This window comes from Ochlerotatus camptorhynchus, unplaced genomic scaffold (genome assembly GCF_037179485.1).
Source record: "Ochlerotatus camptorhynchus isolate MF236.1 unplaced genomic scaffold, CSIRO-AGI_Acam_v1.1 ptg000645l, whole genome shotgun sequence".
Classification (NCBI taxonomy): domain Eukaryota; kingdom Metazoa; phylum Arthropoda; class Insecta; order Diptera; family Culicidae; genus Ochlerotatus; species Ochlerotatus camptorhynchus.
The window spans coordinates 61907-77997 of NW_027041124.1; the positions used below are offsets into that span (position 1 = coordinate 61907).

General features: G+C 41.7%; 1 protein-coding gene across 1 annotated transcript; it reads right to left on the reverse strand.

The window, feature by feature from the left end:
• Window positions 1-3230: 3230 nt before the first annotated feature.
• Window positions 3231-15822, reverse strand: LOC135714428 (uncharacterized). The gene is made up of 2 exons (XM_065237781.1): window positions 12163-15822; window positions 3231-3245 (listed from the first exon to the last, which is right to left on the reverse strand). The coding sequence occupies exons 1-2, from the start codon at window positions 15820-15822 to the stop codon at window positions 3231-3233; spliced, it is 3675 nt and encodes a 1224-aa protein (XP_065093853.1).
• Window positions 15823-16091: the final 269 nt, after the last annotated feature.

The window sequence follows — 16091 nt, forward strand, 5'->3', positions numbered from 1 at the left end:
TCTAATCTGCTACCATTCGAGGATGGACCAGCCAAACGTGTTACTTCTCCATTGTTAAGGATTGTCATGTTGAAGTTGTCGCAGAGATCATAAATCAAAGTAGAACGGTTATCACCGTACAGCTCCCCCCAGCCTGTACCGTGGGAGTTAAAATCTCCCATGATCAACCATGGAGCGGGAAGTACCGCACATATGTCGAAAAGTTGTTTGCGATTAACAGAGACTCTAGGAGCAATATATACAGAAGCAATACAAAGGCTCTTACCTTTAATGGTAGCCTGACATGCGACAACTTCAATACCGGGGAATTCGGGAAGATTCACTCTTTAGAAGGAATGGCACTTTTTGATCCCCAAAAGTACCCCTCCTCCACGTGAATCCTCACGATCCAATCGAATAATGTTAAAATCACAAAAAGGGAGATCAATTTCTGAAGAGAGCCATGTTTCACAGAGGGCAAATGCATCGCAATTATTGTTATGGACTAAATACTTGAACGAATCTAATTTCTGAATTAGACTTCGACAATTCCACTGTAGAACAGTGATCAAATCCCCGACCTCGTTTGGAAAATTATCTATCGAAGGAGATGATAGCTGCAAGAAGGGGCCATTTTGAAGTCAATTGCTTCAAGAAGGATTTCACAGTGGGAAGCAATGTGAGGACAATGCTTTTCAGAGGATCAGAAATGTTGAGGTATTTGAGAATACCGTCCACAATGTCATCAAATGAGAACAACCCAGATGAAGCAGGGGTTTCTGTTCTTAAAAATGGGGCATCAGGGGTTTCGGATGTCCCCGGAAGAGGTGGAAAATCCTGGGTATAGTCAGTTCTGCGGAATCCAGGAGGAGTAGAAGTCTCTTTTTTTCCACCACTCCTTGATTTAGGCAAGCTGATTTGGGGTTCTTTGTTTGCAACAATCCGCGAACGGATGCGCTTTCGTTTCCGTGCAGAACCTTCCGGAAAACCGAAAGAAGTTCCCTCCTCAGCCAAGTCAGAGTCAGTCTCGTCATCTGACAAAAGAGAAAAGGGATTTTTGTCAGTGGTCGATGGCGTGGCTGTCTTAAGCATTTCTGCAAAAGACCGCCTGGAACGTTCCTTAAGGGAGCGTTTCATTTTGTCTCCGAGCTGTTTGTACGCCGGGCACGACGAGAGAGCATGAGGAGGAGTTCCGTTGCAGTACACGCATTTTGGTGCAGTAGCTGCGCAAGCGCCATCCTCATGCTTCTCCCCGCATGTGGAGCAGCGTGCCTTGTTGCCGCAGTGGGAGGCCGTATGTCCAAACCGCTTGCAATTCCTGCAGTTCATGACCCGAGGTACAAACAACCGCACAGGAAGACGAAGTTTTCCCAGCTCGATGTATTGAGGAAGGGCAGATCCAGAAAAGGTCACCCGAAACGAGTCTGTGGGGGTAAAACTCTTTTTACCCTCGCTGAGCGATACTGACTTCATTCTATGAACGGCCAGTATCTTTACCGGAGGAAGCAAGGGGTTCTTGAATCGGCCAACCGCTTGCTTCTCCAGTATCTCGGGGTTCAGACTCGCCTCAGTGACCACGCCTTCGATCTCCACATCAGAGGCTGGAATGTACACCCTATATTCCAGTGTGAAAAATTGGGAAACAGCAATTTCATTGGCCTGTTTCAGGTTAGCGACGGTCACACGAAGTTTGTTGTGCCTAACCTTCGTTATTTCGGTCACGGCAGAGAATCGCTTTGTCAGATCATCAGATATCTGAACAACATTCAAGGGTTTGTTTTTGGGCTGAAAATAGACAACCCATGGGCCAGTCGAGTCATTCGGGTAGGCCCGCTATCTGGAGCTTTTCTCAGCCTGCCCATTGACAGACTGAGACGACGAACCAGGGATGACATCACCATTTTTCTGAGATGAATGGTCATCCATGTCGTCTTCTGACAAAACATCCATTTTGTTCAACTAGTGGGAGCGCAAAACGCTCTCTCACTGAACGCACAGACACAATACACAGAAAACACTACAAACACAGAAATACAAAATGAAAATTTAACTAATGGGGAGGAAAAGAAACAAAAAAAAAACAAAAACTTATCTGATAATCCTATACTACTACCAGCGAGCGTTATATGTGTAGGCGTTTACACAGATGGCTGGGAAGCGACGCGTAGCGTGGATGACCTTCACTGTGGTGCACTTGATCGAGGCGCGGCACTCAGCGCACACAGGCGCACGATGATTGATGAACGATGTAGATGTAGAAACGGGTGCTCACACTCGATGATGATGATACGTGAGCGGGTATGCGTAAGCGCGTATGCGTGACCACGCAACGATGATGCCCAAATTTGTTTGCGAATTTCCAATAGCACTGATTAATCTTTCCGAAAATGACACTTTCTACTAAAAAAAACTCACTTTTCGATCAATTTACCGGGAACTATGCCAGGAGTCACTTAGTGAGAAAAAAACTGATAATTTATATCAAGCGAATACCGAAAAAAAACTTCCAAAACAACGGAGCGCGAAACAAGTCGACCGTACTTCTTGCTAGGACGCAGTGGGATGATCCCAATCATTTAATTGACTACACACAAATGATCGAATGTATTCTTTCATTGTTCTATGACATCTCTCGAGAGCACCATTGCTCTGAGGATGGTATGCAGTTGTTTGAATTTGTTCTACTTTCAATAATTTGCAAAGCGTTTGAAATAATTTACTAACAAAATTAGTTTCACGGTCTGTACCTAATTCCGTAGGAACGCCGTATGTGCAAATGGCAACTTCCAAAAATGCTCTGCATGTAATCTCAGCAGTAGCTTCTGGAATGGGTTTTGCCGAAAATTGTTTAGTCAAATCATCTTGAATTGTTAAAATATAGTTATTCCCATTTTTAGTAGTGGGCAGAGGACCAACAATGTCCAGATAATTTTATTCAAAAGGTTTTGAAGATGTTATCTTCATTGGAATTTTGTTTTTGCTTAGAATTTTATTTTTCTGACAAGATTCGCATTTTTCAATATAACTTTTTATGTCTTGTCTCATAGTGCTCCAAACATATCTTTCTTCAATTCGTTTGGTAGTTCTTTCTAATCCTTCATGGCCTCCTAGTGGGTTATCATGAAATTCTTTCAGAACTGTCTGAATATCGTCTTGTGTAGTTAGTTTAGTTATCAAGTTGTTAACAAAACATAATCGACATTTCATATTGGAAAATATATGAGCCGTGATATCCTTCAATTTCAGCCAGTTTACTTCATCACGTGCTGATAAGGTAAAATGAAAATTAATAGATTTGTTCATTATACACCTTATACTTTCTTTATAAATACACAGATTTTTATAAAATTCATAAATACAAATTTTACCTTTATGACTAGTTTTACTGATAATAAAATGTTTATCAAGATTCGAAATATATTCGTATTTTTGAATATCTTTTGAATCGAACACATTTTTGTCGAAGCCATAATCAACATCAGTTTTTAATATTTTAGGTACAATATAAACATGTATTGAGTTTTTAGATGCATCTATTTTATTACAAACATTTTTGTTTTTTCTTGGATCCTTCAACAATAGAAAACATGAATAATCCTCGGCTATTCCATTTTCATTATTATTGTCTGGATCTTGATTGGCATTTTTCGCCTGATTTCTTGTGATCACATTTATGCGCTTTGCAATTTTTTTCTTGTGTGATCTTATTTCATCACTTATTGCTTCTGTAATTTGATCTGCAGTGTCTAGATTACATAAATCGATTCGGCTTAACGTGTCTGCTACTACGTTGCCTTTCCCGGGTATATATTTAACTTTAAAGTCATATTCTTCTAATTGAATCCGCCACCGCATTAGTCGGTCGGATGATTGTGTTATGTTGAATAAATAAACCAATGGTTTATGATCTGAATAAACGAAGAATTCTCTACCATATATGTATGGCTTAAAGTGTTTTACTGCCCATACTATAGCGAGCAGCTCTTTTTCGACTGTAGAATAATGTCTTTCGGCTGGATTTAATATTCTACTAGCGTAGGCTATGGGCAGACATGAACCTTCATTGGTCAGAACTGCTCCAATAGCTACATTACTTGCGTCTGTTGTTAAGACGAAGTTGTTTTGGAAATCAGGATATTGCAATATTGGAGAACTTATCAACAACGATTTTAACTCGTCAAAAGATTGTTGACAATGTTGACTCCATACAAACCTCTGACCTTTTCTCAGCAGTTTATTAATAGGCTCTGCTAGATTTGCCAAATTCGGAATAAACTTCCGATAGTAACTTAAAAAACCTAAAAAAAATTTGACTTCCTTTGGGTTTTTGGGTACTGGAAAGTTTTTAATGGCACATGTTTTCGATTCATCTGGCAAAATACCTTCTGAAGTTATCCGGTGCCCTAAAAATAAGATTTCTTTCTTTAGAAAATTACATTTGTCGGTTTGGGTTTGGGTGCAAACAATCCAAAACTTCACATAATTTTTCATTGTGTTCCTTTAAATTATTCCCGTAGACAATAACGTCATCCATATAAACAAAACATTTAATTCCTTGTAAACCACTTAAGACTGTGTTCATAAGCCTTTGAAAAATGGCTGGCGCATTTTTCAAACCAAATGGCATTTTCAAATATTCGTAATGGCCATACTAGGTAGAAAATGCAGTTTTTGCTGCATCCTTTGCATCCATTTTTATTTGATGGAACCCACTTGTCAAGTCTAGATTTGTGAAATATCTAGCTTTTCCCAACGGTTCAAAATAATCAGTTATCAATGGTAATGCATACGAGTCACTGATAGTAATATCATTCAATTTTCTAAAATCAACTACAACGCGCCATTTCTTCTGACCATCTGCAGAAGTTTTCTTTGGGACTACTATTAAAGGAGAATTCCATGGAGAGTTACTCTCTTTAATAATTCCATTCTTCAACATTTTTTTAACCTCACCATCAACAATCTCTTTTTGTGAAGTAGGTAATCTATATTGCCTTGTAAAAATTGGATTTTCTTGATTTACATTGATTTTGTGAGTTGTCGCATCAGTGCCAGTCCAATACGTCACCATCTAAATAAAACACGTCTTGAATTTTTCGATAACATCTATAATTAATGTTTTTAATAATTAAATTGCTAAAATATTATTAAGCCTATTGTTTGCTTTGACATTCATAGACAAAATATCAAAGGAGTCTATTTTTTCAAAATTTAATTCATTCAAATCGATCTATTTCGTCGTGTGTTGCATTAATGATAGGTACATGAGCGAAATAATTAATTGGTCTTGCTAGATAATTTCCAACGTAGATTTGTTTGTTATTAAATTGTTTAGAAAAACAAATCAAATCATGATTAGTATTAACAAAAATCCTTTGAATCAATTCTGTTCGTGCAGGAATTTTTAACAGATTTATCGCACGCATTGCATTAATAAAATAGCAACCGGAGGACTGAAAAATCTTAAAACAATTATCTCTATAAACAATTGATTGACAGGGATAATTATTGAAAAAATCACTTCCCAATATTCCATCGCACGGGATGGGAAAATTTTCTTCCACAACATTAATTCTAAAGAACCTTTTGAAATGTTCAAAATCAAAAGTTATCATGATGGTTCCAATAGTTGTGATTGATTCAGGTGTAACACCTGATATTTCAATTGTGTTCTTTAGAAGATGTTTCATTATGCAACTATTGCGTTTAATAACGCTTACTTCTGCTCCAGCATCTAATAAAAAAGTTAACGGTTCTCTATTGAGGCACGTTTTTATTGGAATAATTGGCCTATTTGTTTTCCTAGATTTAATAAATGGGATTATGAAATCCCTAATGATTTCATTAGTTGCAGTTCCTCTATGTCTGGGCCACTCTTTGTCAGGCCCTGTTGGTTTTTTTGTTCCAATATATTTATTTGCGACCTTTGGCGTATGAAGCAATTAGCTTCTGAGTGGCCATTAGTGCCACAAAAATCGCATTTCATTTGTTCTCTCCTAATATAACTAATCGGTTCGGTTTTTATTTCTTTTTTTACTTGAAATCGATTTTGATTTGGATACCCTTAGACTTAACAATCTTTTTCGACTGTTAGACTTAACAATCTTTTTTATATCACTGGTTCTTAATACATTAATAAAATACTCTATTATTACCCTAGAGTATATGTAGTAACTGGTGTAACATCTTTATATCTGAGGGTTGAAATTTTCAACAAATAGCAGCATAGCATAGCATAGCATATGCGATTGTACAAATCGTGGGTGGCTGTTTAATGGTCAACTAATACGTTTTGCAGAAAATATCGTGTGTTGACGCAGAAAATATCACTTGGGATTTGTGATTTTCCCCCACACAAACATAAAATCTACAAAACAAGCATCACATTATAGACCTGGCCACATCCTTACAATCGCAGGGGACGGGAGGGAAAGTTAATTCAACATCTACTTAAGAAGGTGCAGGGAACCCATACTACCTTCATAGGTGTCACAGGACGGAAAGAGTTGTGTTAGTGGGAGGGTGAATGATTTGGAAGCTCTATTTGTCAATATAGAGCATTTTATAAATCAGTGACACAAATGGAATCTAAATAGATAAAATGAAAAGATCTCACCCGATTGAGGGTTGAAATTTTCAACAAATCCTCAGAAACTAGCTTCAGTTTCTCGTGAAGAATTAAAGCCCTATCCCCATAGGATTTAGCATCTTCATTTTCTTTTTGTCTCAGATTTACCATGTCTGAGATCAAAACATTCAGCGGTGCCTTTTCACCATACTTATTAGATAAGATGGTTTTAATTTCATCAAATGTAGTAGCATGTCTACATAATGTAAATGCTTCTACATTTTTAAGCTTCCGCTTTATTATTTTAACTAAAATAGTCTCTGGTGTTTCACCAAGGCTTTCATTGAAATCTTGGCATATCGCCATGAATTGTTGGAAATTACTTTTTCCAATCAATTCTGGAATGTCTTCGCAAGCTTCTTTCGAATCAAAGGCCATTATGCCAATAGAAGAACTTAAACTTGATAAATCGGAATCTGAATCAGGCAAAGAGGGAAGATAGGAATCTGAATCTTCTTCGGTTTCCTCTTCTGAATTTTCTGGAAGTAGATTGGCTTCCAAGGGTCTCAAATTTAATTCGTTATTAAATTCAATATCTCTTCCTCTTAATCCGAGGATTTTTCTAAAATTCATGCAGAAAGATGAAAATTGAATAAAATTTCAATACTGAGAAAAAAAATGTTTTCGTCACACAAAAGACAAAAACCAAATAAAAAATCTAATGTTTAAAATTTAAGTCAATGAGAATACACAATTTTTTTTAACCTACTTGCGTTTTAATTTTCCTTCAGGACCACGTAAATGAAATTCCAGCTGGCGACGATGTCTCGATCACTGTTGATGTCGATATCTTCCTCTGATGTCTTCCTTCACGAATTTTTGTTTTATTGTCACTTGCTACTACTGCTGCCGCTACGATGTTGATTTTTCTGGTACAACTCCGAAATGTTCAACTCAATGGGCATAGAGTCTGACCACTGTTCTGATAGTCACTTTTAGCCTTTCTTCACGGCACCATTAACGTAAGCACTACCGTAAAAATCACCACACGGCGAATTGCGACTTAACCTTATTTAGGTCCGTAAGGCTTCTCTTCACGAATTTTCGCCAAGTCACAACAGTTTTCTTAAGCTTCAATTATCTTCCAACTGTTCTGAACGTTTACAATAAATTGCCGTAAGACACTTTGTGAAAGAACTCACTTCTTTAAGTGTCTGTTTATTAGGCTGCCACTGCCACACTGCTTGTTGCACAAAAATGATGTTGGTGGTTCCACAATTTAAAACAAATTCCACCTCACAGTCACGTTACTGATTATTATATCACTTCCGAGCAGACGCTTTAACGAGCAATTGGAACAACTCACAGTTGTTTCTCGTTGAGTCCTTTATGAAATTTACTTTTTTTTTTTAACGCAAAAACGGTTCACCGCTGCCACCAATGTGGAAGTGTGATATATAAGTGAACGTACTCAAGTGGAGATGGAAGTGGAACTGAACTTTATTCTTACTTCTGTCCTTACGAAACCTTAACATTCTCACATTCTAATGAACAATTTTGTGCATCGGCCACTCCTGCAAGGGGTGAGGATTCTCGTCACAGTAAGCGCATTTTACTGATTTTACTAATTGTGGGTTTCACCACATTTTCCACAACGAGTTGTGTTTTCGCAAAGGCTGGCCGAATGTCCCAGCCTAATGCAGTTGGTACAATTGTATACCCTCTGTACAAACAACTGAACCTGCGAAAGTCACCCGAAACGAGTCTGAATGCTGATAAACTTTTGTACCGTCTAGCAAAGATACTGAATGCAGTTGCCTTACATCCAGTATCTTCACTAGCGCGGTAGCGAATGTCGTGTTTTTAAAACCACCCGAGGCACGTTTCAAGTTCTCGACAGTCAGACTCGCGTCGTAGACCACACCTTCTATATCCACACCTCGAGAAGGGATGTAGATGTTATACTCAACACTTAATTGTTTTTAGCAATATTTATTTATTTATTGCACACCGTCTTCGACTACGTCGTACAGACTGATTACTTAAAACTAAAACTTGTTTAATCTATCCCTCTTATTCTATTACTAAACACATTTTCGGACATGGTAAAATCAAACTAATTACAAACATCATTAAAGGAACGCAAACATGAATTAAAACAGATATTGAATCCAAAGTTAGTTCTGTGGAATTGAATTGCCAGTAATGGGAAGTTACGAAATCTACGAGGAGGAATGTTCCATGAAATCCGTTCCAGGAGTTCGGGACAGTCCACATTGCCGGTGATTAGGTCGAAGATGAACAGTCGTTGCAATTTGATACGCCTTGCTGAGAGAGATTCCAAATCAATCAGCATGCATCGGTCTGGATAACTGGAAAGAATGACTGGATCATTCCATGGGAGCTGACGTAAAGCAAACCTCATGAAAATTTTCTGAAGCCGTTCAATCGTATAAATATGCGTAATGTAAAATGGAGACCATACTGGGGAAGCATATTCTAAGATACTACGAACCAGCGAGCAGAATAGTGTCTTGAGGCTATAAACTTTGGTGAAACCAGAAGCATGACCACGAATGAAACCAAGCACAGTGTATGCTTTGGCAGTTACGATACTTATGCATTCGTAAAACGTTAACCTGGAATTGATCGTAACGCCTAGATCGCAGATTGCGTTTACACGTTCTAGGGATGGAGTATGCAGTATGGATGAAGAGTAATACCCCGTACAGACTATGGCTTATATCATGTAATATAGGTTGTCTTGCAATGAGCACTCATCCATAGGATTTCAAGTGAAAACTAGATGTATGAGTGTTCATTGCAAGACAGCCTATATTACATGATATAAGCCACGAGCTGTACGGGGTATAACTCTATTGCTGCGGGTGAAGGATATCACTTTGCATTTTGTGCTGTTGACTCGCATGCCGTTGTCACCGCACGAGACTAGCAAACGATTTATATCTTCTTGCACTGCAACACAGTCAGCAGGAGAAACTATTACACGAAAAAAAATTAGGTCATCAGCATTTATGCTTTACTAAATACGCTCTCAAAGAAATCAGCAAAGAGATTAGCTGGCTCCGAGCATGAGCGAGAAGTGGTTCCATCGAAGTTGACCGATCCAGGGATGCCGTAGCCAGCTTTGCGTCTCTTAATGAAATCCCAAAAGCGTGAAGGATTTTCTTTGATGGTTGTCTGTATCCTACACAAATAGTTTTCGTGTGTTGTAGAAAGAGTGGCTTTGTACTGCTACTCAAGCTTAACGAGTCTAGGTTTATCGGACTCATTTTTCGTTTGAAAAAACCTGTTGCGCAGCTTACGAAGCTTGTTACGAAGCGTACGTAACTCTGCAGTCCACCACGGTTTGTTGAAAGCAGAAATTGGTGCTTGTCTCTTTCGAGGTACATGATGATTTATAACTTCAGAGAGAGATTCGTAGAAAGCTGATAACATTTGGTCTACAGAAGCATAACTTGCTAACTGTTCCCACTCAATATTCATAAAAATAGAATTCAACAAGTCAAAGTCGCATGCCAAATAGTCAAATTTGAAACATTTGTCCTGATCGTCAAGTACGGATGGTACAACACTCTCGTCAAGTAGTAAGATGATTGGTGTGTGGTGATTATCAACAGTTAACAGCGATGAAGGTGCGGCAATCAGGTCAAGATACTCCGGGAGATTGGTGAACGCCAGGTCATGGAGCCTTTCGTTCGTGTTGACAATGTTATTAATCTGTCTCAACCCATTTTAAAACATAGCTTCTGCAAAGTTTCTCTCAGTATCAGTCAAGGCGTTCGAAGAAATAAAGCCATTAATGTCCTCGTCAAGATGCCATCGCAGATTAGGAAGATTAAAATCACCGATCGATAGGATTATGTCAGAATCCGATAAACGATCTGCCACTTGTTGAACAGTCCTTGCATGAGCAATATATAGCTCGGCACTCGATTTAGGTGGAAGATAGATAGCCACTACATAAAGCGAATGAGATTTCAATTTGCTCAAGATTTTCACAGTTAGCTATCGAAATAGATTCACACTACAGGTAGTTTTTGGCTGCAATCAGTACTCCACCGCCCCGCAAATTAGGACTGGTTAGCTCATTGCGATCACAGTGGAAGAAAACGTAATCACGACTGTCAATATCAGCACGGAGCCATGTTTCCGTAAAGACAAATACTTCATAGTCACAGCCAGCGAATCCAAACACATAAAGCAACCAACCATACAGATAAAACGGTTGCTACGACAAACTCGCTCTGTAACATAGCTCGATCCGAGTGGTAGAAAGATAATGATATATTGCTAGCCTGCTTTGTTGCAATATACACGGATGAGGACATAGCTTGATATGAATCGAGAAAAGACATAACAAAAAATTCCCATTAACATACGTGTATCATCTTCGGCTTTACTTCCTGAAGCAGCTTGCCAGCAATTTTCTCGTTTTCTTCTACCGCCCCGAGTGAGTTGTGTCGCACGGGCTGCTTGTCATGAAAAAGAAGGAAGAAGATTATATCATTATTGCTTTCCACTTCTGGCATTATTATTCGGTTCGTTGATCGCTTGTCATTTTGTCATTTGGAGATATTTTTGATTCCTTGGTCACAGTTGGACGGAGCTGAGCAATTTTTGTGCGCATACCTTTGACATTCTGGTAATACACAGAAAACATGCTGATGACGATACTCGCCTTGCCGTACTCGAAGGTCTTTCTTCACTAGCCACGTGAACTAGCACCGAAAAATGCACTCTCTAGAAATGCTTCACTAACCACACAAAATTCTTCTAAGTCCCTTTTTACGGGAGGACTTTGTCGTTCAAACACACCGATTCAGTCATCGAAGGACCAAAGAAAAAATGAGACACCAAACCGGCCGTACTGTGCTCTTCAACGTGTATATTATTACTGGATTATTTACAAATTGTGCAGACCCCTTATCTACCTATCCAAATGTTGACCATGGGCAATCGTCGTTATAATACACTCTCCCTCTCTGTGCTCACAAATTCAATTAAAACTACAATCCATGTCATTTGAAACTGTTACTATGTGTAAATTCAAATTTCTAATGTATTAACTCTAACATTCCGGCCACCTTGAAATATGGAAAATATGGAATATTTCAACTGATCTTTAATCTACTTATTTACAAAAAAATCATCCCTTTTCCCTTTCACTGCAAGAATTTCGGCTGCGCATGATTCTCCATTTGCACGCTTAACCACGGGTTCACGGGTTGATCCAGTGGTAGATGTGGGATGATTATTCCTCGACGGAGACCGGGAACAAGAGAAGGAACAGGTAGATCTTACGAGGCAAGTGTAATTTATTGGACCTACAATTACCTGTGCAATGTGCAGGTGCGCATCGAGCAAATTTTCCCGGAATGGGTTGCTCTACCTGGTCACAAGGTTGATGATGATTTCATCGACGGAAGTAACGCGATTCGTGCTACGGGGCGCACGACTTCTTTAGCTGATGCTGTTCGAAGAGTCACCACTCGTACAACACCATCTTTTCCAGGATGAAGCTTGATAATTTTCCCCAACGGCCAATTTGTTGGTGGAACATTGTCTTCCTTTATAATGACAATGGCACCAACTTCGATGGTGACTGGCGGATTGCAACCCTTAGTTGCACGAGATTGTAGCTGTTGTAGATACTCCGGGTACCAGCGCGACCAGATCACCTGCAGCCGTTTCTGGGTCAATTCCCAATGGTCCAAGCGATTATCAGCGGTATCCGTCCAGTTCGGTTCAGGAACCGCTTGTAGGCTGCTTCCAACAAGGAAGTGTCCTGGCGTTAGGACTTCTAGGTCAGATGGGTCCTCGGGTATCGGCGTAAGCGGACGAGAGTTGAGGCACATCTCGACTTGTGCTAACAATGTCAACAGGTCCTCGTAGGCTAAGTTGACGTTACCAACGGTCTTCAGCAGATGCGTTTTCGCAGATTTGACAGCGGCTTCCCAGAGGCCTCCAAAGTGTGGAGCTCGGGGTGGAATAAACTTCCAGACGATTTCATTTTCGGAGCACCAATCGAAGATTTGCGCACGGTCAGCAGCTTCAATCTTTAGCATTCGGTAAATCCTATTCAAGGCATGCGAAGCACCTTTGAAGGCAGTAGCATTGTCAGAATGGAGCTCGACGACTTTTCCTCGGCGGGCGACTAGACGACGTAGTGCAGCTAGGAACGCAGGAGTTGACAAATCGCTCACTAACTCGATGTGAACAGCTTTGGTTGAGAAGCAAACGAATATGGCCACGTAGATTTTTGTAGGACCACGCTTTCGAACTGCTGACTTGATGTAGAACGGTCCACAGTAGTCGATACCGCACACGGAAAACGGACGCGTCGGCGAAACTCGCGATACCGGCAGATCGGCTGTGCTCTGCTGGACTAGAGTTGGCTTGCTTCTAAAACAAGTGTGGCATTGGTGGAAGACGGATTTTATGAGGTTTCTGCCGCCCAGAATCCAAAACTTCTGGCGGAGAGTGGCTAGCAGGAGTTGTGGACCTGCATGCAGTAGCTTTTGGTGGTAACTGCTAGCCAACAGAGCAGACAGCGGATGTTTAGCGGACAGAACGATCGGGTGTTTGATTGCGTCGGATAACGCGGCGTTACGGATACGACCACCGACGCGGATGATACCGTTTTGGTCTACGAACGGGTTCAGCCATTTGAGTGAAGATGACTTAATGACGCGTTCGCCATTTGCAAGATCGGAGAGCTCCTCAGCGAAAGCCTTGCGTTGTGATAAACGGCACAGTAGCTGTTCGGCGTGTTGAAGCTCGGTGGTGGCAACTCGTGAAACGGATGCGGCTTTATCTCCTTGAACTACTAGTTCAGCGAAACTGGGATCGGATTTGCGCAGGAGAGAACGATCTTTCAGGCACTGTAGGTAGCGTTCGCAGAATGCCAAGACTCGGCGTAGTTTGCTGTAGCTGGAGTACCGTGCGAACAAATCCTCACAGAGAGTTGCTTGTGCAGCAGTCATTGCAACAATCGGAATTTTGCGCCCTTCTTCGGACGCTGCGGGGGAGTACTCCTGATCGATGATGGTCCTGGGCCAGAGATCGCGAGTTTGCGACAACCATGGTGGGCCATGCCACCACCGATAACGGTGCAGAATATCCGTTGGATTTAGGCCACGAGAAATATCGTCCGCAGGATTCTCTAAGCCTGCGATGTGTCTCCAGTGATTGATATCCGTGGTGGTCTGGATTTTAGACACGCGATTGGCGACGAATGTCTTCCAGCGATTTGGAGATGCACGCAACCACTGAAGCACGGTACTGGAATCCGACCAAAAGAATGCCGTTGCTGAAACCTTCAAGGTCGCTTCTACTTTCTTGTAAAGTTGAGTAGCTAGATGAGCGGCACAGAGCTCAAGTCTAGCGATGGAATGATGTGTAGACAACGGGGCGACCTTAGACTTAGATGTCAAAAGGTGTACAAATACTCCTACCATTGATTCCGTGCGAACGTAGCAGCACGTACCGTATGCAATGGAGGATGCATCGGCGAAGAAATGCAGCTGGATATTGTTGACTCCGGAAGCCAACACCAATCGAGGAATACGGATATCAGCGAGAATGTGGAGGGTAGAGTGAAACTGCTTCCAATCGGCTTGAAGTTTCTCTGGTAGTGGAGAATCCCATTCACAGGAAACACCATTGCGCTTCAACGTCCACAAATGTTGCATGAAGAGCTTTGCCTTGGTTGTCGTTGGACCCAATAATCCCAGTGGGTCGAATATTTGAGCTATATACGACATCACTTTCCGCTTTGTAAGGATGGCAGCAGGAAGAGGTAATTCAACCTTGAACCGTAGCATATCGGCGGTTGGCTCCCAAAGTAGACCAAGTGTGGAGATTGTCTGCTCATCCTGTAGATCATGGATAGGCTGAATTGCAAGATCCTCTGGTGGGACACCCTCTAGCACTTCATGGGCATTCGACGCCCACTTCTTCAGCATGAACCCAGCGGAACTAAGCATGGCAGTGATTTCTCGGCGGAGAATAATCGCAGCTTCCACATCCGATGCTCCAGACAAAAGATCGTCGACGTAGAAATCTTCAACAACCGAGTTGACTGCAGCGGGATACAAATGCTCATGATCCTTCGCGATCTGCTGAAGTGTCTTCGTTGCCAAATAAGGAGCGCTTGCTGTTCCGTAGGTGACAGTTTGTAGTTCGTATGTGGCGATTGGATCGGTAGGACTTCTACGATATCGTATGCGGAGGAATACTAGGTCGATTCGATGATGCAGCACTTGTCGATACATCTTCTCGACATCTGCTACGATGGCGACAACTCTTGTCCGGAATCTCAAATAGATCGAGTAGAGATCTTGCTGAACAACAGGTTCAACAAGCAGAGTGTCGTTCAAGGAATAGCCCGACGAAGTCTTGCATGACGCGTCGAAGACAACCCTGACTTTCGTGGTCGTACTGGATTCCTTGAAGACGACGTGATGTGGAATATAGCAGCTCAGAAAGCGTCGATCTGCTATTGATCTCGATTCTCCGAGCATGATTTCGGGATCTTCAATCCGTGGGAGACGCACAACGTACCTTCCTGATGAATCGCGCGTAGTCGTTGCAGCGTACAGCTCCTCACAACGACTTTCTTCGGTAGACTGGACCGGATCCGATGGAATTGTTTCCATTTCCCAAAACCTTTGTAGAGTGGATTCCAGCCGTTCATCTACGGTGGAGAGATAGCAGAATCGTGGAATGCAGGTAGCCGTGCGAGCTGCGGGACCAGTAACCGCCCAACCAAATGGGGTTTCGACTACCCACGGAAGACCTTCACCCAGAGAAATCTTCCTACCCGTGTGGAGTTCCCAATAAGTTTCACTGCCGATGACGAGGTCGACACTTCCGGGAATACTGAACTGAGGATCTGCTAGCCTTACATCCGGAATTTTCCATGCCGAAATGTCAATCGGCGTTGTTGGCAGCTCCGATGATGGCTGCTTCAATACCAAAAACTGCAATTTCATCGAGATCGTTCGATCTCCCGACTCGATGGTTGCGGTAATGGCAGTACTGACCTTCTGTGTGGATGATCCAATGCCTGCGACGGACACGTTGACTGTTGATCGGCGACTGTAGAGGTTCTTAGCTAGCGGTTTCGAAATGAAATTCGACATCGATGCTGAATCGAGGAGAGCTCGGGCCTTGTGCGTTTTACCGTAGTCGTCGATAATGTTACCGGTGGTACGGTTTGCTGCAGAGGGCGCAACGGGACTCGGTGGCATGCTTGAAGAGATGATGTCAGGGGCAGAAGTTACTGTGAGAGATGATTCAGCAGCTTCGATAGCGCCAATATCCGAGTGAAACCCGTTTGAAGTGTGGAGACTAGAAGCGATGGGCATTACTGGAGGAGAAGTATTCCACACATGTGTGTACTTGCCTGCAATGACGGTTTGGAACACCCCTTCTCCATTCTCATACACAGGTCCGAGATAGCTGCTGAGCGCTGGCCGGAGGGGCTCGTCTATGCTGAGAGGATTAGAGACTTCCATGA

Excerpts from the sequence above, each read along its gene's own strand:
- LOC135714428 (XM_065237781.1), bottom strand. The coding sequence starts at position 15,822 with ATGCCACCGAGTCCCGTTGCGCCCTCTGCAGCAAACCGTACCACCGGT.